The sequence below is a fragment of the Amblyomma mixtum genome, chromosome 3, assembly GCF_055824585.1.
Source record: "Amblyomma mixtum isolate Tamu chromosome 3, ASM5582458v1, whole genome shotgun sequence".
NCBI lineage: Eukaryota > Metazoa > Arthropoda > Arachnida > Ixodida > Ixodidae > Amblyomma > Amblyomma mixtum.
In genome coordinates, this window is record NC_143014.1 from 165546387 (window position 1) to 165573192 (window position 26806).

Below are 26806 nucleotides of genomic sequence, written 5' to 3' on the forward strand. Positions count from 1 at the left end.
CTTTTTTATCTGTTGTGTTTTACGCGTGCCTAGTGTGTGTTTTCCTTAGTGTTTTCGTTCCCTTCATTGGCTCCTTTCCTTTAAAATATAAACACGGCTTCGTTTTGTTTTGTTTGATTCGATTCCTTTGTTCTTCGAACCTGCACGCGAAAGCGTTCCCCTTCAGCAGTCGGGGACGCGTCACTCCGATTCGCGGCAATTTGGCGTCCGCGCGACAGGACGAAGCCGTGTTTTTTTTTTTCCTTTCGTGAGTCTGTAAAGAAATACGATGACAACGCTAAAAGAGTTGGTTGAATTAGGTGAAAAGATGGGGTTGAGAGATTCCGAGCTGCGTTCGTGGGTTTCCGCTGAGCAGGAGAAGGAACGCGCTGTACGTGAAGCCGAAGGCGCTGCACGTGCAGCAGAACGCGAGCACGAAAAGGCCCAAGCAGAAGCCCAGCGCGCTGCACGTGAAGCGGAACGCGAGCATGCAAATTCGCTGGCAGAGGCTGAAGAGCGGAGATTGCAGCTCCAATTAAGGCTTGCAGAAGCTGGTGGAGGTAATCGAGAACCTGCACCGGGGCCCTCAGCAACGGTCAGTCCACACAAGTTGATCCCGCCTTTCGACGAGCGTAGGGATGACTTAGATGCATACCTCAAACGTTTTGGGCGTATCGCAGAAGGGCACAGCTGGCCTAAAGAAAAATGGGCTACAGCACTCAGTACAAACGAAAGAGTCGACACGGGAGCTGTCGTCGCCCGTGTCGTCTCTTTTTGTCGTTTGTCTGTTTTGCGCTGGTCCTCAACATGAACAAATTACAACTCGCCCAATACAGCGTGCTGTTAAAACAAGTATACTGTATATGTGTTTGATCTGCCCGCGCACTGAAAATATTATTTAAAAGTTATGAACTTCCACGATATCAACGCAAAAAGTTCTTTTCCTGCGGAAATGCGAAAAAAGAAAAAAGAACGGGGAGCTTTTTGCGAAAAAACTGATCTTAGCATACCTGTATTTAACAAACTTTGATCATGTCCGATGAGGATAAACTTGAAGCAAATACTCCGGCGCTTGCCGCTCATCATGAGCGAAAATCTAATATACTCCCTCTCCTGCCAATGTAGAATTACGGCCGAAAAATTTCTGGGCTGTTTTGTCGTTAGGGTTAGCTTTTTCAGGAATTTAGCTTTTAGCGGGCCTCCTGCGTGCATCTCTGGCAGCTGACATTCTGACTTTGCTTAGAAACAAATGTTGAAAAAAATCTGTTTCTTCAAGCTTGTTAGCAATTGATGTAATTCTGAAAGAACAAATGAAAATTATTCACACGGCTACATTCTCTATTACCGTTGAAACACTGGGAATCGCTGGGTTAAATATGCTAAAATATCATTTTTTGCCACGTTTGGCCCATTATCACAAAAGCACGAATCTTAAAAGCATGAAAAGCATGAAAGATTAGGTGCGTGCCATTTATGTGAAACACATTTTGTGGAACTTGACGGCAAACTTTAAACTTGAAGAAAAAATTGATAGGGGCTCAACATACGAGGCCTGTTAGAAAAGTGTCCGGCCTTATTTTTTTTTTTGCGAACACCTGATGGATATGAACCAAACGCGCTTGCATCAGCCGACAAAGAACATTCGTGCTCATGCTCGAATTTTTTCTCGCCTGCCGATAGCGTCAGTCGCTGGGACGCAGCGTTTGAGTGAGGTAGTGCGCAGTGCTCTCGTGGGTTTTTTATAGCAAGCAAAAGGGCGGAACGACTGGAGCAGCGCTACTGCATCAAATTTTGCCAGAAACTGGGCGACAGCTAGGTGGAAACCATTCGGAAGATTCAGCACAGTTACCCCGACTACATGAACACCATAATCACCGGTGACGAGTCTTGTGTGTATGCGTACGACCTGGAAACCTAATCCCAGTTGTCAAAGCGAAGCATTCCACGTCACCAAGACCAAAGAAGGCCCGCCACGCGCGCAGCAACGTCAATGTGATGCTGACTGCTTCATTTGACCCACGCGATGTGGTACGCCACGAGTACGCACCACAGGGCCAAAGAATCACCAAAGAGCACAACACGGATGCCCTCGTCGCCTACGTGATGCTGTGCGGCGCAAGAGACCGGAGTTGTGGTCGACAGGAAATTGGCGCATCCATCACGACAATGCTCCTGCACATTCGTCGCACTTGATTCAGACTTTTTTGGCGAAAAACAAGACTCGTGTAGTTCAACAGCCTCCTTACTCTCCTTATATGGCCCCTGCGGCTTCTGGCTGTTTCCCAAATTCAAGAGGCTTTTGAAAAGAACGCGATTTCACACAAAAGGGGACATTATGGCTGCAACGACAGCTGAGCTGAACTCCATTCCCAAAGAGGCCTTCTCGCAATGCTTCCAACAATGGCAGCACCGCTGGGAGAAGCCTGTGGAGTCCCAAGGAGACTGCTTTAAGGGTGATTAGGTTTCCAACGCTCCAGTTATTCCAGTTTCTTTTCTTCGACCAAAGGTCGGATACTTTACTAACAGGCCTCGTAGTTAAACCGAGTAGTCCAGCGAAAGCAGGTGTTCATTCTTCTATCGGAGGGGGCACTAAACTCCTCCTTAGTTGTGTGGCATGATATCTTTAGTGGGTTAATGTCCATGTATGCTGAATTGGTAATTCGTACTTAAGAGTCATAGATGGCGGCGAGTACTCATGTTCCACTACCAGCGCAGTGGCGCCGCAGTCGAGCGATGCGCGACTGCACTGGCAGGTGGCTGTTTCTATCCCAGCCACCCGTCGGGATTTTGCTCTTCCCGAGCAACCTCTCGCGCAGATGGCAGCGGCGCGGCGCCATCTGTTGGAGAGCAGCTGAAGCGGTTGCTAGGCAACGGCGACTCAAGGTCGTTTGGTAGCCGCCCCCGCCACGAGCATACGCGACGAGCCGAGCTGGACTCCAGTAGTGTTGCTTTCACAACAAAACTTCTCGCAACAATAATCGGATGCTCTTTCGACGGTGTTGTACAGGGAAGGCATGAAAAGACACTATTTTCGTCGTCCATTGCGCACTGTCCTCATTTAGCCAGCTGACAATCAAACGTCCGAGTTCAGGTCGGAATGGCAGCGGTCCAGGCACAAACACTGCCATATATAGCTCAGTCGTGTTTCTTGCACCTCTCTGCACTTTCAGAATCGGAAGGGGAAGCGTTCTTGAAAAATAGCGTCAAAATGAAGCTGCTGTCAGATAGCCGCGAGTGAAAATGTAGCTCCACCCGGGTGATGAAGCTAACAACTGAGCATGTATGCAAACGTCTCGCATAGAACCACGGAAGTTAATAGGTCTTCAGTCGTGAACATTTGTTTTCTAAACGCGGGCATTTTTGAAGGGATGTCTGCGACAGAATTTGCATGCTTTATTAGTTTAAGGATTAGGTTTCACGGGCACGCCGCTGCTTAGTTTGGTGTCAATTGTTTGACAGCCCTAATGGAGGCTGGCTTGACTTCGAAGAGGCTGCCTACACGTTGAAGTTCATGCGAACAGTAATCACGCTTGCTGAAGACCACTGAAACCACAGAGCCGCTGTGGACCGATCCTGCCAACAGGGAAGGGGGGGGGGGGGGGTGACGGCGTCATTTTAAATTTTTGGATTCTAAATACCCCCCTCCCCCCCCCCCCCCGCCGCCCCCCCTACCCCTTACCCCCTTCCCTAACCCGCCACTTTAGGCCTCGCGATCCTTAAAAAAAAGGCGTTTAGAATCGAGTAAATACGGTAGTTCTGGCACAGCGCTACGGCGATTCCTCGCGACCAGTAAACGTATTGAACGGTTTGGGCATTCTCGTTTTTGTTGTAACGAACTGACTCACCAATGCACCAAGGCGGTGGTGGCTCCCATGCACCATTTTTGCAGACGACTTGAGCCTCTGTTTGCGTGGGGTTCAATAAGTGATACCCTTGTGTGCAGGTCACGAAGAGGTTTTGGTCCCGTTCTGTCACTTGTGTATTGGGCACAACGTCAGTGCTCCAAAAAACCTGTGAGTGAAAACATGAGCAGGAAATGAAGCTTGTAGGAAGCATGTGTTGTCTCTGAGCACAAAAACTGAATAGTACCTGAAGAGATCTATCAGCTAGAGAATGCCAAATTGTTGCTTCCAAAGTATCGTTTTTGTGCCTATATGACACGGTATATAAATGAAGAAGACAACCAACCCGCTAATTAAGTGACTTAATTAATTCAATGCTTAGCTTCTGCAGTGAAGGCTAAAGTAATGCACGAACAACGAAATACAAAGTGCTACTATTACCCGCCAGTTTAATTTTGTCGGTTTCCATATCCATATGTGTCCACATGAAGATGCCCATAGGAGATGAGACTGCTCGAGAAGATACGAAACGGCAGGTGACGGGCGACTACTACTAACTAATTTTATTGAAGCTTACGGACGGTGATTTTATAGCAGGCCATCTCCACGTGGTAACCAAGTAGCCATGAATCGGCAAGAGGCTAAACAAGTTTTTTTTTCTCAACCGAATAATGAAAACACATGAGATACTGTGTATTCCAAACGGCCAAGGTTGATAATAAATGGCAGGGTGGAGACAGGAGAAAAGCCGGATCAAAATGACAAGCATAAAAACAGGATTTCTCCAGGAAAGTGGTCTTTAAAGAAGCAGATCCGCGATAAGCACGGATTCAGAAATCCTTGAATTAAAGAAAAGCTTAGATAGATAACAGAAGGTTAAAAATGTTAAGCGCTACGGAGCGGATGCGCAGGCAATGTAGAAAACAAAAACCATATCAAGCACAGGATGGACAGAGCGCACGGGTAAAAAAATAATACAGCAAAGTCGTAAGTAAAAAGGGGTGCAATCCAAAACAAGGTGAGCTTGAAGCATCAAGAAACGGAAAACTACAAGAGTAAAACCGATAACAAGCTTGGCGTGTATACAGCCCTCAGGTAAAAACAGTACAGCGGTGACACGAAGTAAAAACGGTTAAAATATTTACAACCGCGATTAACATTAAACAATCAAAAACACAAGGCTGCATCAAAAGGTACACTACAAATGGCCTAGAAAAGGTAACACTACAAAACAGGCAGCCAGTGCTGACGCACTCGCTGCCTGCTTTCTTTCTGAAGAACGCCTCGATAATTTCTCTTTCTGTTCTGTCATAAGTCCGCGCCAAGAATGTAGCCGTCCGTAAAAGTGACCTGCATGTGTTCTTGCGATCATATCGCTTGCAGTGCTCCGACAGATTTCTGCTTGCGTTGTTCCGGATTGTCAGTGACTGTTTTTTTTTTTGCCCTTTCGTTGAAGCTACACCCCGTTTGCCCGATGCAAACTAGGCCATAAATCAGAAGAATCTGTTAAATAGGCTGTTTTTGCACTCGGTGTATCTGATGGCGTGCTTCTTCGAGCATGACGGCCGTTTCCGGTGATGCTTCGTCGGACACAATTTTTTGCAAGCTAGCAGGGAGCAGACAAAAAACTGTATCAAGAGATACGTTAATGTAGAAAACTGGTAAAAATTGAAAATTGGTTTTTAAGGAAAGGAAATGGCGCAGTAATTGTCTCACTTCACGGTGGGCACCAGTACCGCGGCGTAAGGGAAGGGAGGACGGTGGGAGTGAAAACAGAATGAGAGAAAGAGGTGCCGTAGAGGAAGGCCCCGGAATAATTCCGACCACCTGAGGATCCTTAACGTGCACTGGCATCGCACACCTCATGGGCGCGCCTGCGATTCGCCTTCATCGAAACGCGGCCGCCGCGGCTGGGTTCCGGGAACTCCGGCACAGCAGCCGAGCGCCCTACCCACTCAGCCAACGCGGCGGGTGGTGTGTTCGGATAACAACGGTAATCGAGGCCCCATCACTATTTTTTGTTTTCAATAAAATTTTTATCTGTGATGGGCAAATATGCCGACGGGAGGGAATCGTAATTAGTTTAACAAGAAAGTGTGTAGTTTTTTTTGGAGAAAAATCGTATATCCCGACAGCTGGAAAAGGTCGATTTCACGAAATCGCTAGTTTGGATCCCTGCAGATAATAAAATTTTTTTTTTGTGGAACCTGATTATTTTTTAAACAATTGTATGCAAGCTTTCCTGTTGGAAGCAATGAAAAAATATTTTTTTTAGCTTGTATAGTTTTGCAGGAATGAATCGCAAACATTGCAAGAATAGGTGATAACTTGGAGCTGAAATTTTTCTCAGTATTAATTCGCTCTTTTTACTATCGCTGGAGAAAATTCGCAGTCCCAGAAAGGGCAGATGATTTTTAATTAGACGTTGAAACCGTCGAAAATACGAGAATTTCGAAAAAAGGCGAAATTTGAAGGACATTAAAGAAAAAACCATCTCCGATTTCCTTTAAAATTTCTCGGCACACCTTCAATTCCTTGTGTTTCTAGAGCAAGAATAAAGTGTTGCATTATTTTGATTTAAACTATAAAATTAAAGGCCTATCATTGCTTAAAAGTAATTACCATTAACGGTGGTTTGAGCGCCCGCTTCGGCTGTGGGAGGTGGTTGGTTCGAAACCCACCGCCGGACACCCACCGGTAAAAATGGGTACAAGCGACCCCCGGCCTGACGCTCGGCTTTCTTAAGGGGCGTACGTTTGGGAGAAGCTCCGTAAACCACGCTGCGCCCCTCGCGGGCAAAGCCCAGTTTTTGACGACCTCGCAGCCTGCTAAAGCCCTTCGGCCAACGTGGTTCGGACGCGAGCAAAGACTTGAAGTGCTGTCACTGGGCGCGGGCATGCCCTAGCGCAACGGCCTCTCTTCCACCGGGAGGACAAAGCAGCCCTCCCGCACGGAAGGCAACTCCTCAGCGCCGTGGTGTCTATGCGATGATGCCTTCCTTCTCGCATGAGCAGCATCATCCGCAGCCATAAAAAAAAGTAATTAAATTGACCATTACTGGATATTGTGCGTTAAAAAGAGCAACACCCATGCATTCGATTTTCAACTCGGAGCATGTTGTTGCGTTTTATATAGCACAATGGCAGTCTCAGAAAATACATTGGATGCATGTTTTCGCTGTCAAGCGGTTTTTATGAGTCAAAACAATTATACGTTTGCTTCTCTACGTGGCTCCTATACATGTGGTTGATGGGATTCAAAATTTTGCTCTATTTCAAAACAATTTCAAGGCAATTTGGCAAGAAATAAGGTTTATAAAACACTTACCCGGAACTTTTATAGCGTTTAGATGAACGATAATTCGTAGAATTAAACTTTAACTAAAAGCGTGCAGAATGGCATATAGTTCATAGAATGGCATAGTTATGCTTCTGATGCTCCAAATTGAGCCAGGCAAGCCCTCTCTCCCGGAAAAAAGCAGATTCTGTGCATATATGTCGGCAGGCTAGTGCCGCCTGCGCCTTCGGTAAAAAAAGGCGCAGGCGGCACTAGCCTGCCGAATATGCGCTATATGAAGGTTACCTCACTTCGAAGTGAGCTAACCTTCGGCACAGAAAAAAAAATATCAATTTTTTAGTGAGGGCGAAAACCAAACGGCATCTTCGAAGTCGAATTAGATGGTTAAATAGCTGAGACTTCTGTATTGATATTAAAATAACTTTTAAGGAAGGCCCCGAATTACTCCACACAAGCACACAACATATATTCCAACAGGATTTACGAATGAAGGAAGACAGAGCTATCAGTACAAAATATAAAACATTGCATTTTTGATTTTTTTTAGTAGTGAACAGTTGGGTTTCCAAATCCTGTCAGAGCGTACTATTGACACACAAAAAAAAAAATTCCGTTCTTGAAATGCTGCGTCTGACGAGCGGGCGCCTGCACAGCTGGCTCTGTCGAAACCAAGGTGCAACATGCATGAACCCAGCGCGTCTATCTATATGATAAAGGCAACTTTTGCCAATGAAAGGACTCCCAGTTGCTGTCAGAGCAAATATTGGCTTCATGAACTCATATACAACGAATATCATATAACAAACCTCATGTTTCTGGCCACAGGACGCAGCAGAAGTGCGTGAAACGGCGATGCGGGACTATTTAGCACATGGTACACACCTTGATATCGACTGGGAATTAAAGCTTAGAAAGAGCTAGCGGCTTTGCAGGCGCGCTCAGAGGAAAGCTGAATGATGTTAGCATTCAGGACTTTCGGCATAGTCAGCTTATTGACTTTCTTAGACAGGATGGAAGAGAGCTCAGAAAGTACACGGCAACCACATGTATCGAAAGTAAAGATGGTGGATCGAATTCAGGCAATGTTTAGATGGCCTACACTACTGTTTTGGAGTGGAATCAGTTTTGTACTGATTTATCGTCTTGTGCGGGGCCACCCTTTGTGGGCATAGCGACATGAACAGTTCCCCTTAATTTGGTAACAAAGTTTACGGAAACGGTGTCATCCGCCTACAACAGCTTTTTATTTGGAGAGGTTCGCTCTTCGGCTAAGACATTGAAATTGAAACGGTGTAGCGCAGAATAAGTTTTGTCAACAGAATTAGACGTGCAAGACCACCACAACCCTAAAACGCTATATACGAAAGAGACGATACGTTATTGCCCTGAAGCGCGCTACCCGTGTGTAAAGAAAGTCCATAGGGTAACTGAACCTGCTCCGGCTCGTGCCTCAACCTAAATTAACCGGCCAGTTAAAAGATCCTTTTCACATGTAAGTAATAATATTTATATTTGAAACAAATTACTCGTCTTAAAACGCGAAAATAATTTCTACGGACAATCGCTGGTCGTATAAAATTTATTAAAAGACAATAAATAAAGAAATATTAAGACTTAACAATACTCACAATAGCTAAAGAATAAAATATTTGAAGACTAAAGTTAGGAAGAACGGAATATTTGTATTTGCCGGAATTAGCGAGACCTGGAGAGATTACGACAAATACAGGGCGTATATTAAAGTTGAACGTGATCAAAACTGGACTTACAAGAAAAAAAATATTTACCAGATATGTTATGCGACTTTGCCATTGTGCTGACTACAATACAACCACATGCGCTGAGTTCCAAGTCGAATTCACGGCCGTTGCTCTTTTTAACGCATGATATTCAGTAATGGTAACTGAACGAAATATCGTCTGTGTTGGGCCTTTAATTTTATAGTTTAAGACTCCATATTGCAATATTTTTTCTTGATCTAGAATTACAAGGTACTGAAGGTGTTCTAGGGAAATTTTAAACAAAATCGGAGAGGGCGTTTTTTTTAATTTCCGTGAAAGTTCGCCTTTTTTATGTTTTCGAATTCTAGATGATTTCAACGCCTAATTAAAAATCATCTGGCCATTCTAGAAGCACAGCTTTTGCCCGGAAATAGTTTAAAATATGGTTTAATACGTGGAAAAAATCTCAGCCACAGGTTCTCTTTTCTTCTTTTCCCATTATTGTTCTAAAAACTGGCCATAATGGAATGCTTTACTTTTTCAGCAATGTTTGCGATATTTTGCTCAACATTTATAAGAACCAAAAAACATTTTTGCATTGCTTCCAAAAGAAATGTTTACATACATTTCATGAAAAAATAATCAGGTTGCACACAATGGTATTTTGGATTCTGCGGGGAAACTAGCGATTTTGCGAAATCGCAAAAAATCGACGTTTTCCATCAAGAGTGATATACGATTAAAAAAGAAAAAACACCAGCGGTTCTTGCAGAACTAAATGCGATTCACTTTTTTCATGACATTTTTCCATCACATATAAAAATTTAATTGAAAACAAAAATGGTCACGAGACCTCGATTACCATTCTCTCTACACACCCATATATATACAGGGCGTGTAACCTAAGACTTCACACAATTTTTAAATCTAAGCTTTTCGAAGTACAAGAGCGATTAGGCATAACACTGTCAGTGGTGTAGTACACCAGAATACAGCTAAGACGTGCTAACTAGCAGGCTGGTTAACTAATATTGAATAGTTAACTTTATAACTGTTACTGTTCGGCCGCTTAATCTTTTAGAGAAAGACATATGTATCCGCGAAAAGCTTATTTATCACCCGGAAAAATTCATTCGGCGATTGACACACGGGCTGTGCACATTCCTGCGACAGCGGAAGTACGGCCATCGGCGACGCGAACAACAGCGGAGTGGGCAGGAGTCACTTTCCTTAGGCGACGCAGTAGACGGGAATTCATAACGGAGACGTGCGCTCCCGTGTCGATGAGAGCGCTAACAGGGATCCCGTCCATGTCGACGCTAAGTGCAAGGTCTGTTAGAAAAGTATCCGACTTTATTTTTTTTTTCGAACACCTGACGGATATGAAACAAACGCGCTTGCATCAGCCGACCTTGAACCTTCGTGCGCATGCACGAATTTTTTACCGCCCGCCGATAGCGTCAGTCGCTGGGACGCAGCGTTTGAGTGAGGCAGTGCGCAGTGCTCTCGTCGGTTTTTTATTCCAAGGAAAATGGCGGAGCGACAGTGGCAGCGTTACTGCAACAAATTTTGCCAGAAACTGGGTGACAGCCAAGTGGAAACCGTTCGGAATACTCAGTACGGCTGTCGGTGAAGATGCTATGAGCAGCACACAAACTAAAAAGTGGTACATAGTTTAAAGACGGCCGCAAATCGGTGGAGAGCGAGCCACGCTCCTGTCGGCCATCAACATGCCGAAATGACCAAGTCATTGCCGAAGTGAACGCTGTGGGGATGCGGGACCGTCGTGTGACTACCCGAGAAATTGCGGAAGAGGTGGACATCAGTAATTTTTCTGCACATTCCATTATCCCCGAAGATTTGGCCAGGGAGAGAGTTGCGGTGAAATTCGTGCCGAAGCTGCTCACGGTGGACCAAAAGCAGCTTAAGCAGCTTCGTGTTGAAGTCTCACAGAACATGCTGAATTCCACAAACAGTGACCTCAACTTCATCAACACCAAATTCACTGGTGACGAGTCTTGGGTCCAAATCCCAGTCGTCGTAGTGGAAGCATTCCACGTCGCCAAGACCAAAGAAGGCCCGCCAAGAGCGCAGCAATGTCAAAGTGATGTTTACTGCTTTCTGTGACTCCTTCTGTCTGGCACACCACGAGTACGCACCCTACAGGATCAAACAATGACCAAAGAGTACTACAAGGATGTCCTCCGTCGCCTACATGGTGCTGTGTGGCGCAAGAGACCGGAGTTGAGGTCAACAGGAAATTGGCGCATTCATCAAGACAATGCTCCTGCACATTCCTCGCACTTGATTCGGACTTTTTGGTAAAAAACCAGACTTCTGTAGTTCAACAGACTCCTTGATCTCCTAATATGGCCCCCTGCGGCTTCTGGCTGTTTCCCAAAATCAAGAGGCCATCGAAAGGAGCGCGATTTCAGACAAGAGAGGACATTATGGCTGCAGCGACAGCTGAGCTAAACTCCATTCCGAAAAGGGCCTTTTCGGAATACTTCCAACAATGGTAGCACCGCTGGGAGAAGTATGTGGAGTCCCAAAGAGACTACTTTGAAGGTTATTAGGTTTTTAACGCTCGAGTTATGCCAGTTTTTTTTCTTCGGCCAAGGGTCGGATACTTTTCTAACAGACCTCGTATGTTCCGTCGGGCATGGAGAGTCAAAGGAGGATTTTCAAGTTCGGTCGTCGGAGCAGCATCACCTCCAGACGCTGCAGCCATCAGATTTTCGAACGGGATCGAGCATACGGGCCAGGAGATGACGGGCGGCGAGATTGGGGCGACGGAGATCGACGACGGTAAGGTGACGACGAGCGGTTGGTGGGAGGGGCCTGAGCGTCGGAGTTTGCGAACTGTGGTTCAGTGGGCGACGACGAGCGGCGGGAATAGACAGAATCAAGATAGCGGCGGTAGGTCGATGACGGACGGCTTCGGCAGTGTCGAGAGATGGGACCAACTCGGGAGCAGTTAAAACAGACGGGCCTGTCGTCAGGTGTCCTCCACTCAACTGGGTTGCGGCTGCGGCGAGTGTACGGATGTCGGGCACCGAGCACCGGAGACACACGACGAGCATCTGGGCAACTAATGGAGCATACAGGTCGGATACCGAGGTTGGCGAATTCTTGTCGGACAACAGCCTGTATAAGAGATACTGCAGGGGCACTGTCCGGTACCGATAAATGGGAAACTGTGGGAGATACTGCCTCTAGTTCTCGGCGCACAAGTTGTGTAAAGCTGTCGGATGTTGGCAGGGGGCACGGTTGGGGTGAGTCTACGCAATCAAGGCGGAAAGCTGGGCTAGTTGGTGTGTCATAGTTAATTAAAAGACTAGCGCATAAAACTAGGACAAAGACAGAGAAGGAGACAGGACGAGCGCTAATCTACGCAGGACGACGTTGCCGCCGTGTTCGGCAACCGCGTGAACTGGGGAAAAATACGGCGGCTCTTCGCTTGTTCAAACCGGCGGCATTCTTTTAGGATTGCGTCAACCGTTCCACAGTCCTTGTACACCTGCAAGTTGAAGGCGTCGTCTGCAATTCCCTTTAGAACGTGACCGACTTTGTCACTCTCTGACATGGCGGAATCAACTTTCATGCAGAGGGCTAAAATGTCCTGAATGTAAGTCACATAGGACTCTGTGGACGATTGAGCGCGGCATGCAAGCTCCTTCTTCGCGGCCAGCTTACGTCCGAATGGCTTACCGAACAATTCGGTAAGCTTCTGCTTGCACAGGTCCCATTTGGTGAGTTCTTCCTCGTGGGTCTCGACCGAGACCCTTGCGGTGCCCGTCAAGTAGAAAATGACGTTGGCCAACTTCATCGTCGGGTCCCACCTGTTGTGTGTGCTCACACGCTCGTACAGCGAGAGCTAGTCCTCGACATCCACGACATCTGTACCGCAGAATGTGCCCGGGTCGCGAGGGTGGGCTACAACGACAGTTGGCCTGGCAGGCGCAGACGGGGAGCCGCATTGGTAGCTATCTCGACGAGTCGGCTAGTCGGCTCGTGGGCTCGAACACGCGACCTCCACCAAGAGATGTTACGTAGATGTACGCACACAAGGAGTCGGCGTAGTCACAGAGAGATAGCTGACAGCAGCTAAGTCGAACCACTGCCGGCCAACGGCGCACACACTTCGTCCTCTTGGCGCTCTGTGCACGATGATGATGATGTCCTCGGATGTGCACGAGCCCCGCACTGTCTTCGTCGTTGTCCATTGACAATATATTCCAGCCAGTCAATTCAAAGTAGGGGTGTCCTTACCGAAAAGGACGGATTGTCACCACTTTGTAATGAATGGCGGTGTGGCGTAACCTCTGGGACCCGCACCCAAAAATTGGTCCTGACGCACGCATTTTACTTGCAAAATCTGGTGGTGATAAAAAGAACTGCATTTCGTTTTTTTGTTCTTTTCTAGCTTATAAAGCCACCATTTTAGGCGAGAGCGGCTCTTTGTGATTAGAACGTGGCGCCCTATCGATTACGCAGATAAGGTGGCCACGGCTGGCACAGGACCAAGTTAATAATATGCGAGAGGCCTTAGCCCTGTAGTAGGGGTAGTCAGACTGCTGCTGATGATGAAGACCCTACTGATGCAGGAAAACTTCTATTTGTCCTCATTGTCCTTTTGAAGAGCGCCAGATGGACGAAATTAACCACGAGCACTCAAGTATGGGGTCTGTCACAGAAGCGGCGGCAACCTGTAAATTACTTTTGTTTGGTATAAAACTGATGTGTCCGCGTTTTTCTAACCTAGTGTGACCGTGTAACCTTTATATGTCTCGGGAAGAGCACGAATATGCACGCTGTTTCAGTTAGTTAGACAACCCACTCGCATTGCGCAAGCGGAGGCGTACGTGCTGCTTGTTTTGTGTACCTCTTACTTTTCCCGGCTCAAGGTCGGCAGCCATACCGCCGAAGTCTTGACCTGACCATTAGCAGGGAAGAAGTTGCGGGCGTACGTGACACCCTTTTTGGTTGTGTTTTACTTTTTTGCTGTTCCAAGGTCACCGCATCCAGAGTCGAAGCCTAGGGCTTCTTTTTAGTTGTCCGTTAATTTTTCTCCCTCCAAGATGGCGGCCATGCAGTGTTAAAGTGTAGGTGCCTACGTGCTCTTGTTGCGCGTTTTGGTGTTTGCTTTTTCGACACCGACTCTGTGGCGCCGCAAGGCAGGGGCCGTATGGGCACGAACTTCAGTCCGCTCGTCGGCGGAGACGCTGCCGCCGCGAACTCCCGGGACTCCGAGCAGCCGCACCGCATCCTCGAAACCACAAGCTGCTCTGGAAGGACGTCGCCTTCGGGGGCCGCACTGACTGCATGCTTGTGGATGGGCTGCAGCCGCGCTCCCCTATTGACTGTATGTTTGTTTCCTTTCTGAACTTTTATCGACTGTAGCTAATTCGGCTCTCACTTGTGTTCTGACCTGTGTAGACATATTCAATGTATAACTTAATTCGGTGTATTTAATGCTTTTTGTTTCCCGCCATTGTTTTGTAGGATGTACATTATGCGTCTGTGAAAGCTGTCGTATTCTTCAATGGAAACTATAAACGTTGTTTTGTTAATGCAGAAAGTTGGGCGAGTTGGTAATACATGTAATATATGTTGTTGGTAACACATGTTGTTTTGTTGTTGTTACCTCTTAACACGCCTCGGTCTCATTCACTACGTTTGTTTACCGGCTACGGCGGGCATCAAACGGCCACCCCCTTCATTGTCAGGACTCGGTGATGATGTCGCGTAGTCACTGAACCCGTGACAATTAACTGGCGTCCGCGACAGGACGTTTGATGCATAGAAAATGTGGTGAACTGAGAAGGACACTTGTTGAGGTGTTGAACTGTGCCGACGTCTTAGAGAGGTGTCGTGTATGAACGGGATTTTCTTTTTGCTGAGCTTCTAGCTGTGTTATTGAAAGTGTTATTGGAGATAGAAGCATGGATTTGGAAAGGTTGATAGCGATGGGTAGCCAGTTGGGGCTGACGAGCACTGAGCTCAGAAAATGGGTGGAAGATAAGCAGCGCGAGGAGCGGTCGTTTGCCCGAGAGAGAGCGGAGGAGCAGCGCGCGGCCGCGAAGGCAGCTGACGAACGTCAGCTAGAGATTATGCGTTTGAAAATAGAGTGTCAGCGACTAGAGAAAGAGGCTAGAGAAAAAGAAGGGAGCCAGGAAAAAGGTGATTTGAAGTTGAACACAAGTAAACTCCTGATCCTATTTGACGACCGGAAGGATGATTTAGATGCCCATATAAGGCGTTTTGAAAGCATTGCGAAGAGCCAGAAGTGGCCAGAGACCCAGTGGTCTACAGCGCTGGCTACATGTCTAAGTGGGGAAGCACTCAGTGTTTACGGGCGTTTGCGCCGGGTGATGCAGCTGATTATACCAAGGTGAAAACCGCCCTTTTGAAGCGATTTCGGTTCACCGCGGAAGGATTCCGAGAGAAATTCAACACTGGCAAACCGGCGGATGGCGAATCCGCGGCTCAGTTCTCAGCGCGTCTCAGCCACTATTTTGACCGCTGGATGGAGCTTTCACGTATCAAGACTGAGTTTCAGGAACTCAGAGAACTCCTGATTAAGGAGGGGTTCCTACAGGGGTGTCATTCTAACATGGCACTTTACCTGAAGGAGAGGAAGGCGAAATCGTTAGGAGAGATGCTGGATCTAGCTGACCAGTTTTTAGAAGCGCAAGGAAGCCTGAATCTCTCCAAATTGTAGAAAGAGAGCCGAGATGATGCCGGGAGGCCCGAAACTCAGGACAAAAGAATCAATAAGAAGCACCGCCTCGCTGTTACCTTTGCAACCGCATTGGGCATCAGGCTTCACAGTGCCGTACCCACACCAATAACAACCATAGCGTCACTTGTTTCAAGTGAGGGGACACAAGGCGGATGCGTGCCGCTCAGCGGTAAAGGACAGGCCACAGGCATCGTGCGTCTACTCACCCGCCAAGAACGTTAATGAGGAGAGCATTCGCGATGGCTACCTGGAGCTAAAAAATGTAGATAAAATTCCCGTTGTGAACGCGGTCATGACGACGCGACCGAAGTTCCTCGTTGAAGGACTGCCGGTGGTGACTGGAACGTTGGGAGGCAAGAGCATAACAGTATTGCGGGATACCGGATGCAATACGGCTATCGTGAGACGAGAGCTCATCGACGACGACCAGCTCACAGGAGAGAAGAGGCCAGTTTACTTAGTGGATGGAAGAGCTAAGATGCTGCCTGAGGCGCGAGTTGACATCGACACCCCGTATATTTCTGGGATTATCACGGCGCTCGACATGGAGGAGCCGCTCTATGGTTTAATTCTTGGAAACGTAGAAGGCGCAAGAGCTCCATATGACCCGAAAGGAGTGACTGAACAACCGGTCAGCAACGAGCTCGCTGAAAAGCAAGTTGTTACAGCGGTTGTAACTAGAGCAAAAGCAAGGGAGCAAAACAAAAAGTTCCAAGCGCTTAAAACCCCCGACGTCGCAGTGGAGCCGCTAAAGAAGAGTTATGCAGAGGCGCAAGCAGAGGACCAGTCGATCAAGCAGTGATTTTCCCAAATTGGCAAGAAACTGACGTGCAGGGATTCGGAAGGCATAATCAAATTTAAGAAAGAGCGGGAAAGCCGGCCGGTAGAACGCGTCTGCCACGCGATCTGCGGCGTCACCGAATCGGACAGCGAGGGAGCCATTCCTGTTTCGGCGCTTGAACAGTCAGGGCGAGCGAGATGTGAAGCTTTCTGATGATTTGAATGCGGATCAATGGAGGCAGCTCCGAGAGGTGATTTCAGAACACTCTCGCATCTTCTCCGACGTCCCGGGCAAGACGGACTGGGCCGAGTGCCGGTTAGAGCTCACTACCCGCACTCCGGTGCGCGTAAAACAATACCCACTTCCGTTTGCGACGAGAGGAGCCGTAGAAAGATAGGTGCAGCAGATGGAGCGACTGGGAATAATCGAGAAGTCCCAGTCACCGTACAATTCACCTGTCCTCTTGGTGAATAAACCAGACGGCACGAACCGGCTCTGCATTGATTTCCGACGCCTGAATGACGTCCTTGTTGCCGATTCGGAGCCAATGCCCAGAGCGGACGCGGTCTTCGCTGCAGCTGGAGAGAAGAAATACTTCTCAAAGGTAGACTTTGCCAAATGATATTGGCAAATTCCATTGACTAGGAGTCCAAGCCCAAGACGGCGTTTTCAACGACACCGGGGCTCTTTCAATTCCGTTTTATGCCGTTCGGCATAAAGACTGCCCCGGCAGTATTTTCAAGATTGATGCAACGAGTGGTGGAGGGAATTCCCGGAGTACAGGACTATTATGATGTCCTCGTTGCCAGTGCTACGTGGGAGGAGCATCTCTCTTCGCTGAGGCAGCTGTCTGCGATAATCGAGACGGCCGACCTGACAGTAAAACCAAGAAAATGCGAGTTCGGGATGGAAAGCATCGCGTTCCTCGGGCATCGCATTGGCAGAGGTGAGCTGGCACCACTCGGGAAAACGCTCGACAAGATACAAGCGGCGCCAACCCCTCGAACAAAGCGTCAGGTACGCGCCTTCCTTGGCTTGTCGGGGTATTACCGCGACTTCATGACTTCATCCCCGACTACGCAAGAATAAGCGAGCCACTCACCCATCTGACGAGAAAGGGCGAGAGGAACATCGTGAAGTGGACGCCGGCCCATCAGGAAGCCTTCGAAGAACTCAAGCGTCGGGTCTCGAGCCCTCCGATACTACGGCTCCCGGACTTCTCCGAACAGTTTGTGCTGCGCACGGATGCCTCAGATGCCAGCCTTGGCGCGGTACTAATGCAGCGGCATAACGGCACGCTTCACCCGGTGGCATACACGAGGAGAAATTTGCTCCCCGGGGAAGCAGCCTACAGCACAATCAAAAGAGAGTGCTTAGCGTTAGTTTGGGGATTACGGAAGTTTTCCACCTACCTGTATGGGGTGCCCTTCATAGTTCAGACGGACCATCAACCACTGAGCTACATCCAACGAGCGAAATAGCTAAATAGCAGAGTCTTGCGCTGGAGCTTGCTGCTCCAAGAATATCAGTTCAGCGTCGAGCACATTAAGGGCAAGGACAACGTCGGTGCTGATTTTCTTAGCAGGCTGTAGATTTGTCGCGCGCTATTAATTTTCACTGTTATGCATTCAAGTATCATAGTGCATGTATACGCTGACTTGAATTATGTGCTAGTTTTATAAAAGCGGTTATGTTACGCGCTGTATATTTGTGCACAGGCCTGCTCGCCGACTTCTGTGGGTTTAGAATATTATCCGATAATATTCTGAAAGTGGGGGGCCGTGTCACAGAAGTGGCGGCAGCCTGTAAATTAGTTTTGTTTGTATAAAGCTGATATGTCCTCGTTTTTTTAACATAGTGTGGCCGTGTAACCTGTATGTGTCTCGGGAAGAGCACGAATATATGCACGCTGTTTCAGTTAAACAACCTACTCCCATTGCGGAAGCGGAGGCGTACGTGGTGCTTGTTTTGTGCATGTATTACTTTTCCCGGGCTCACGGTCGGCCCCGATACTGCCGAAGTCTTGAGCTGACCATCAGCAGGAAAGAAGTTGGGGGCGTAGTGACTCCCTTTTTGGTTGTGTTTTACTTTTTGCTGTTCCAAGGTCACCGAATTCAGAGTCAAAGCCTTTGGCTTCTTTTTAGTTGTCCGTTAATTTTTTATCTCCAAGATGGCGGCCATGCAGTGTCAAAGTGTAGGTGCCTACGTGCTCTTGTTGGGCTTTTTGGTGCTTGCTTTTTCGACACCGACTCTGTGGCGCCGCGATTGCCTCGCCCGCTAGCGCCCGAGTACTTTAAAATGGGGCCGTATGGGCAGGAACTTCAGTCCGCTCGTCGGTGAGGACGCTGCCGCCGCGAACTCCCGGGACTCCGAGCCGCCGCACCGCATCCTCGAAACCGCAAGCTGCTCTGGAAGGACGTCGCCTTCGGGGGCCGCATTGACTGCGCGTTTGTGGATGGACTGCTGCCGCGCTCCCCGGTTGACTGCATGTTTGTTCCCCTCTGAACTTTTATCGACTGTAGCTAATTGGGCTCTCACTTGTGTTCTGACCTGTGAAGACATATTGTATAACTTAATTCAGTGTATTTAATGCTATGTGTTTCCTGCCATTGTTTTGTAGGATGTACTCTAGGCGTCTGTGAAAGCTGTCGTATTCTTCAATCGAAACTATAAACGTTGTTTTGTTGTTGTTACCTCTTAACACGCCTCGGTCTCATTGACTACGTTTGCTCACCGGCTACGCTGGGCATCAAACGGCCACCCCCTCATTGTCAGGACTCGGTGATGACATCGCGTAGTCACCGAACCCGTGACAGGGTCCCTCTTAGCACACGGTTCGCTTTGGGACGTCAAACCCCGTATGTCTTGTACCACAGCGAAATAATTCCAAACGACGAGTATGGGCATCGTCGTCAGCCACAAATCGAAGTGCAAGTCACTGTTTCAAGACGCATAGCCTCCCGATGAACCCGAACTCGCACCATTGAATTCCCAGGGCATTTCGAGAGTACGTGCGCCGCAATGGTCTCGAAGGCAGGTTTGCGCCTTCCTGATTTAAATCTACCACTGCAAAGGCTGTCTTATTTGTTGTTGCTGTGACTATTGAGGGGAAGGGTACGGACACTAGCGCTTGTTTTTCTTAGTTCAGGAGGACACCGTGGTAGCAAGGATTGGGATTGGTGGCAGTTCTGTCAAGTTCAGGAAATGGTGATTTGCAGACATTGCGCTGCTAACAAACTCGAAGACAGCTCAGTCGTGTCCAACTGGAGCTCGAGGAGCCGAAGGGCTGGGAGGTGTTTGCTACTGTGGAACAAGAGGTGTACTCCTGTGTCGGCAAGTAGGCCCAGGTCTTGGAAGCGGGGCCTCCGGTTGGCGTGGTGCGCTGGACACTGGCAGAGGAGGTGGTCCATGGTCTTGTCCTGGCCGCACACCGAGAAGGCTTGCGACTAGGCTCTGACATGGAGGCAACTTCCGTACGCTGTCTAAGAACAGCCGATGCGTAAGCGGAGGAAGAGAGAGTGTTCTCTTCGGGTCAGCTTCTCAGGTAGCCGTTTCAAGCAGGCATGAGATGCAATCCAATGTCTGGATGCTGGCTGATGATGCCTTTTCTTGAAGGCAGTCCTAGAGTAATCGAAGGACATCACTGCTGTGGAGACGGGGGAGGGGGGCGAGGGATTCAGGACCATGAGGTGCTCTGGCAAGCGTGTCGGCTTTCTAGCTGCCAGGCACGCTGATGGGGCATATAAATCATTTGCGGTAGACCCTGTGGCCACGGTTTTTCAGCGATTGAGTCTAGGAGAGTGGCCGTTGCCACGCACGGTGGTGTTCTGTCGCTTGACGTTTTGGAATGTTGCTAACCTGCGGTCGCCTGAGCAGTACATAGGAGAACCAAGGCATCCGTGAAAACACTGTAAGATAGGCTCTCTTCTTGGAGTGATGCGGGTGTATGTGTCATTGCAGAAATGAGATTATGGCGTTTGAATCGGCCCTGCAGATCCAAATGAACTGGGATGAGAGGTAGTCTTTCTTCCTGTTTTTTTTTTTCATCTTCCACCCTTGAGGAGGGAAGGTGCCACAGCCTAGCGAGGAGGGAAAAATTGTCAGGGACATGCTGCTGCCTGCCGATGAAGAGTAGGCCTGTTCGGAGTAGGAGAAGGGAAAAGGCAAGTGTTCCCGCCTCGGTCAGGATGGCAGAGACCGGGGCTGACTTCGGAACTCCCGGGCATCTTCGGATGATAGAGTGGTATTGAGTCTCCAGCCTATTAATCCGAAAGGCACGGGGGAGACCAGAGCCAAAGCATGCAGCAGGTTGGTCGCACGTGCATCATAGAGCTTGAGGGGCGAGGCGGGGTTGCAGCCTTTCTTGCCTGCAAGTATCTGGAGTACTGCCCGGCCCACTCGACGGAGTCGTGAAAAAAGGGCCATCTCCACCGAGTGCACTGGACGTTGCCTCTCACACTAGCACTATACCATGCCGTAACGAAAATTTCCCAAAGTAAACCCCAAACTCTCTATTGCAGACCCTTTTCTCAGCACGAAAACACGAACAATCTGAAAAAGTTGAGAATTTTCGTTCTTAAAATTTTTTGAAACTCCATGGAAGTAATGTTTTCAACAAATTTTACCGCTCATATTACCCTAGAAAGGGAAACTTTTCCGAAGTATTCTGGAATCAAACTGCGTAGATGGGCAAACTTTGCACCAGCTTCCAAAGATTAAAATCATGGTCAGCCAGTAAGACTGTGTGACTGCAAAAAGGGGAAAGCTCCTGAGACACCTTCAGAGGAAAGAAAAAAAATATTTATATATGATCACGGCCAACTTTCTGTGTCGTTACCGGCAAGGCTAGGAAGAGAAAGGAAGGAGACGGGTTTTTGTCGTCCCGGCTTTGTCGCTGCGCAAAGTAGCCAGGGTAGTAAATGAGCAGAGGGAACACATTCTTTAGGCCAATTGCTGCTCCCAAAACTTCTGCGAACTCACCCAGATTGCATATAACACCCCTTTCTCTCCTACCGCTTATACCTATAAATGCAAGGGACGACTGGAAGAGTCGGCCAATTGTGAAACACGAGAGAGGGGTCGATTCTTTTGTATGAACTTGTTGGCCTCACCCCCGTGGTGTTCAGGACTATATTATGCCGTGAAATGACACTTACGCATCGGCGCTTCAGCCTTCAAGCAGACTTCACAGCGCTGCAAACGACTTGAAAGATGGTGTTGGGAGGCAGGGGTGAAGGGCCCAGCAATTATCGAAATGTTAGGAAAGGCCATCCGGCTGACTCAAAACAGGCGCGTACATGCCCTTCCACTCAAACGAAATAAAGAAAATAAAAAGAATACCGACGCGCGCAGAGGAAGAACTTGGAAGTGCAATAAGCATGGATCGTAAAACACTGTACCTGTTTCCAGGTTCTGCGGCGCTGCACTTTCGTGCCGTGGTGCTTAGGCACGACACATTTCTCTGAAAAAAAAAAAAAGATTGTAAGACGATTAGTTTATTCTGGAAAGATTTTTAACCTTGCATGTTTCAAAAATACCAACAGTGTAACAGCACAGACTTGCGTTTTATATTGCTCGTTTGTCTGTGTTCGTCACTGCGCCGCATTCATCATTGTAACAAAAAGAGCTTAGCCTGTGAACACCTCTCCCGACACCATATTATCGAATTGAGTTTATGAGAGTAAAACTCTGAAATAGAACATATACACTGCATCAACTTAGCCGCTCCAGTCACTAACAGAATCGGTTACGCATATATACAGTAGATTACGAGAGATGTGATGATAGGGCGGCATCACGCGAGAGGGGGGCTGTAAGGCCGCGCTTTATTATGGGCTCGTTAGTTGATTTTAATTGCAGTAACCTGAGGTCACTGCGCGACCCGACGTCCCCCGTAAACATCCACAAAAGCGCGGAAGTGAGTGTAAGCATCGCTATGACGGCCGATGGCTCCTAGCATTGTGAAGTGCACTCATCCGCCCGCGCGTCAAGATGGCACTCGTGGCGCACACAAAGGGTAGTGGTGGGCATGTCGCGCCGCTCTGTCCTTTGCGGCGTTCCCACGGCAGCGGATCCCCACGCCACTTCCTTGGAAATATGCGAACCTGCCTCGAGTTTCGCGAAGGGCCCTTTCGTTTGCTGGAATTCTTGAGAGCACCGAAGCTTCGCGGGGTTCGTTTCCTGCCTCCGCTACATCCAGCACTTCCACGGTGAGCCAGGAAAAAAAACCCTCCTTGTCGGGCAGCTAGAAAAACTCGACATCCTTCGAGAACAGACACGCAGGTGTGGCGGCAAAACGGTAAAGGAAAACAGCACCACCCGATAGGGGCAAGAACTACCGCGGGGAGAAGTTGTTCGGAATGTTTTCGTTATGTGTTTCCTTTTTTTTTATAGCCGAGCGCTGTGCTCGAGGTTGTAACCAACCTTCAGGGGCGGTGGTTACCTTGTTTTAAAATCTCATTGGTTATAGAAGTTCAAGGCGTGCATCTAAACATGACCGCCCTAACTTCTTTGTTTGGGAAAACCTATAAAAATCGAAGAAAAAGCAGTGGACACCAGTATTGTCTAGCCTAGCTAGAGGCTCCGTGCTTGGCACGTACTTGAAGAACACCTAGGCTTAAACTGAAACCCTTCGGTAGATAAGTAACGTCTTCGAGTGTTATCGCTGTGTGAGATCGCTTCGTTCAAGTTACAGTTATTGAATTTGTCTTTGTGACTTCGCTTCTGTAACTTGTAGCTATCACTCTTGTAGATTCTGTAAATATACTTCCTCGTCTCCATCATCTCCATCATCTCCATCACCGAGCGTCACCTCCCTCATCACCACTGAATAACCACGTTTGGCGAGGCCTGTGCCCCTCCGAACAAAGAAGGCAACGGACCGTCTTGAAATTACTTGGGCCTTGTGCATGCGTCCTCAACTTTATGCGTACTTTCCCACTATTTCTATGCCTCTAGCAGGGTTTATTAAATATTGTCCCAGTCTTTCTGTACTTCATGTAGATTTTATTAAATTTTGAACAACTTGTTAATTTTCAGCATGCAGTTTAAGCATGCTTGAGGGACTACCTCAACACTGCATCCTGCAATTATACGCGTAAGTGGGTAATATTTTAATTTATGGAACTTTGAATCAAAAAATGGTCATGGGTAGATTGACCTCATTTTGTATAACCAGCACTGTCCCTAAAAAGAAATGTTAGGTACCAAAAACGCAGGCTAGACCACGCTTAGAGGCTTCGCTGCCCTGTCAGTTTAAGGGTGGACCTAATATCCCCAGCAGCACAGCTAGTCGGCCCAATACTGGAAATGTATTGGCAAAGGCCGGTCCTACATAGGAACCAGGCTGACACCAGCCAGTTCCAGTATTGGGCCAATTACCTGTGATGCTTAGGTTTGGTTTATGGGGTTTAACGTCCCAAAGCGACTAAGACTATGAGAGACGCCGTAGTGGAGGGCTCCGGAAATTTCGACCACCTGGGGTTCTTTAACGTGCACTGACATCGCACAGTACACGGGCCTCGAATTTCTCCTCCAAAGAAATTCAGCCGCCGCGACCGGGATCGAACCCGCGTCTTTCGGGCCAGCAGCCGAGCACCATAGCCACTGAGCCACCGCGGCGGCACCTGTGATGCTTAGGATAATCCTTGATGTCATGTATGTGACACCAAGCTTGCCGTATTCAATGTGCTATACCTCAAGCGGAATCTTTATTTCCTTATTAAAGAAATAATTCGCTTTAGCCTTGAGATTACAAAACAAGAATGAAACTTGTTTGGTTTGGTTTATTGGGGTTTAACGTCCCAAAGCAACTCAGGCTATGAGGGACGCTGTAGTGAAGGGCTCCGGAAATTTCGACCACCTGGGGTAACTGTAACTGTGTAGCATTGCGCTAGTAGATTTGTGTCTTGCTTCAGTCTGCGTACTTGGGCAAAATGTATGAAATTATAGCTCAAAATCGTTGCGCGCCCGTTTAATGGCCAGTGTGTGCATGTGAAGTAATTTTATGTCCATGCAGGCCTGGGCGACATCCGCCGAGTTATCCTTGTTGTCGGCGGAGAGGAGGGCATCTCATCAGACAGCACGGAGGAGGCGTTGGGACTCCTTGGAGCTTTCTTTGTTTTCAACATTTGTTATCCACCCGGCTGCCCTGCCACTATGGAGTTTTTGCTGAGGTAAATAATTATGAGATAATGGTAAACATCCTTTCGATAAAGTTTGGAACTTCAGTACCGTAACAATTTTGTTCAACTAATAAGCGTTGATGAAAACTAAGTGCTTTGTCTGCCAAGGCATAATGGAGCCTGACCTCTAGACATCCTTCTTTCTGCTGTGGCTTCATTCTATTGGTCTTCACGGTGAATAGTGTAGGATTCAAATCCTGTTTCTTTTGGCGATTTCTTTATCTCCACTGATTTCATGGCTGATGAGTAATCTAAAATAGCGGCAGCTTTTATCACACCTAGAATGCGCTATTCAGCATCATACGTCGAAGGATACGGCGCCTATCAAAATTTTAAAATTTTTGTTCTTATGCTTATGATTTTTCGAACGTCAAAAATTTTCTTAGAATATACGATTAATGCTAATTTCATGATCGAACAGGTACCTTCTATTCACTTTGATGAACAGAAGACACTTGATTTGAGAATGAGATCTAATAGTCTCGCTTACTAAACTTCGGGACATGTGTGAAATATTTTTAGAAACAACACGGACAAAGCGCTTTCGAAAAATGTCAAACGTGCACCAACTAGCCCGATCCGCCACCCTTCTGAATGTGTGAAATACTGTGTAAATTGAAATGACTTTTGCAAGGCGTGCTAGCGTTACAAATTTGGCAGGGCTATGGTGCACACATCCTTTTTTTTTTGGCCGCATAAAAAGGTAAAACAGTGTCCATCGGAAATATCATAAATATCAGATGATTCCTGTCAAGAGGAGAACTACTAAATGTATAGCTCACTCATCAAAGTATGTTTATTATTTCTATGTGTTATTTATCTGTCATGTGAATACCAAGTGCATATAACCAATGGAAGCTGTTTTCGCAGCTTGATGTCCTGCGTTACGGGCGGCAATGTAAGGATGTTACTGTACTAATGTGAAAAGCTTCTGTTTCAGTGTCATCTCACAGGCACATATATAGAGGCTGTTTTAGTTTCTTTGCCACCTTTTTTGGCTGCTACACCATCCTGACGTCAATTTCGTCTCATACTCTAACAGTAACCTGCCCCCAGGAAAGGTATATAGTCATTGCGGCCCTTGAACTGTATGCAGAAGCAAATGGTCGAACATTCAAATAATGTCACATTATCTGCTACCAGGATGTCACAGGAATGAGGCGTGTAGTCTCTTCTCCATTTGAGCATACTGTGCCTCTCCGAAGGCGGTGCAGTACGCACTTCCTCTACATCGCAGATAACAGAGGCCAGAATACAGTCAGAGTTAATGACACATAGAATTAGTCTTGAGTACATAGAAAATCATTCTGCTCTTTGCTTTGCGCTCTGGCAGGCTGCACAAACTGTTCCAGAAAATGCGCAATTTGTATTTCCAGCTAATTTTGCCCAAGTTGTCTCCAAACAGAACTCTCATCTATCAGACAGGTTTTTTCGCGTGATTTTCAAGCAAGAGTTCCGCCTAAAATGTAACGTGCATGAGAAACGATGCAGATATAGTTCAATGTTACTTGTTTTAACGAAATGTGCCCTGAGTCTCCTGCATGGCTTCAGCATATCTTGCACAAGTGCGAGTTGTCTTTGCAAGACATGCTGCACAAAACGTAGAAGAAAACTTTGTTCATTTAGGCTATTTTGATGTTCTTGTGGAGGAGATGCCTCCACCTGTGCCATAGCTTCGCTTGAATAATACCTCTGCTACACGGGCGTTTCCAATGCCTTCCAAACCAATGTCCGTCGACTCGACTGCCGCTATACGCTGCTATACGTAGTTTTAACAACGTCATTCGGTTCAGATGACATTCGAGTCGACGGAGCCAGTCCACGGAGACATTCAAGATTTTGGAATGCCTTCGAAAGCGATCACAACCCCCCCCCCCCCCCCCCCCCCCCACACACACACACACACAGCCGCGCGACTGCTTTCGGCTCTGGGGCTGTTCATTTTGATACCCGCTGCTCGCTTTTTTCTGCTGTTTGTTTAAAAAATAGCTCGCGTTCTGTCTAAGTGAGCGCTTGAAGATAACAGTACACCAATGAACATTTGCCGCCGCGGTGGCTCAGTGGTTATGGTGCTCGGCTGCTGACCTGAAAGACACGGGTTCGATCCCGGCCGCGGCGGTTGAATTTCTTTGGAGGAGAAATTCTAGAGGCCCGTGTACTCTGCGATTTCAGTGCACGTTAAAGAACCCCAGGTGGTCGAAATTTCCGGAGACCTCCACTACGGCGTCTCTCATAGCCTTAGTCGCTTTGGGACGTTA

At 47.7% G+C, this 26806-nt stretch overlaps 1 protein-coding gene and 1 pseudogene across 5 annotated transcripts in view; one reads left to right on the forward strand and one right to left on the reverse strand.

Moving 5' to 3' along the window:
- LOC149352608 (complement receptor type 2-like) overlaps nucleotides 1–26806 on the reverse strand; it is a 353632-nt gene that overhangs the window by 96315 nt on the left and 230511 nt on the right. For all 5 annotated transcript variants that reach the window (XM_089581794.1, XM_089581793.1, XM_089581797.1 and 2 more), the window contains 2 exons: nucleotides 21765–21826; nucleotides 3825–3990 (listed from right to left, as the gene is read on the reverse strand). In XM_089581794.1, the coding sequence (XP_089437920.1) occupies nucleotides 3825–3990; nucleotides 21765–21826 (228 nt within the window). The remainder of the gene's footprint in view (nucleotides 1–3824; nucleotides 3991–21764; nucleotides 21827–26806) is intronic.
- Nucleotides 14953–16386, forward strand: LOC149352609 (uncharacterized; annotated as a pseudogene).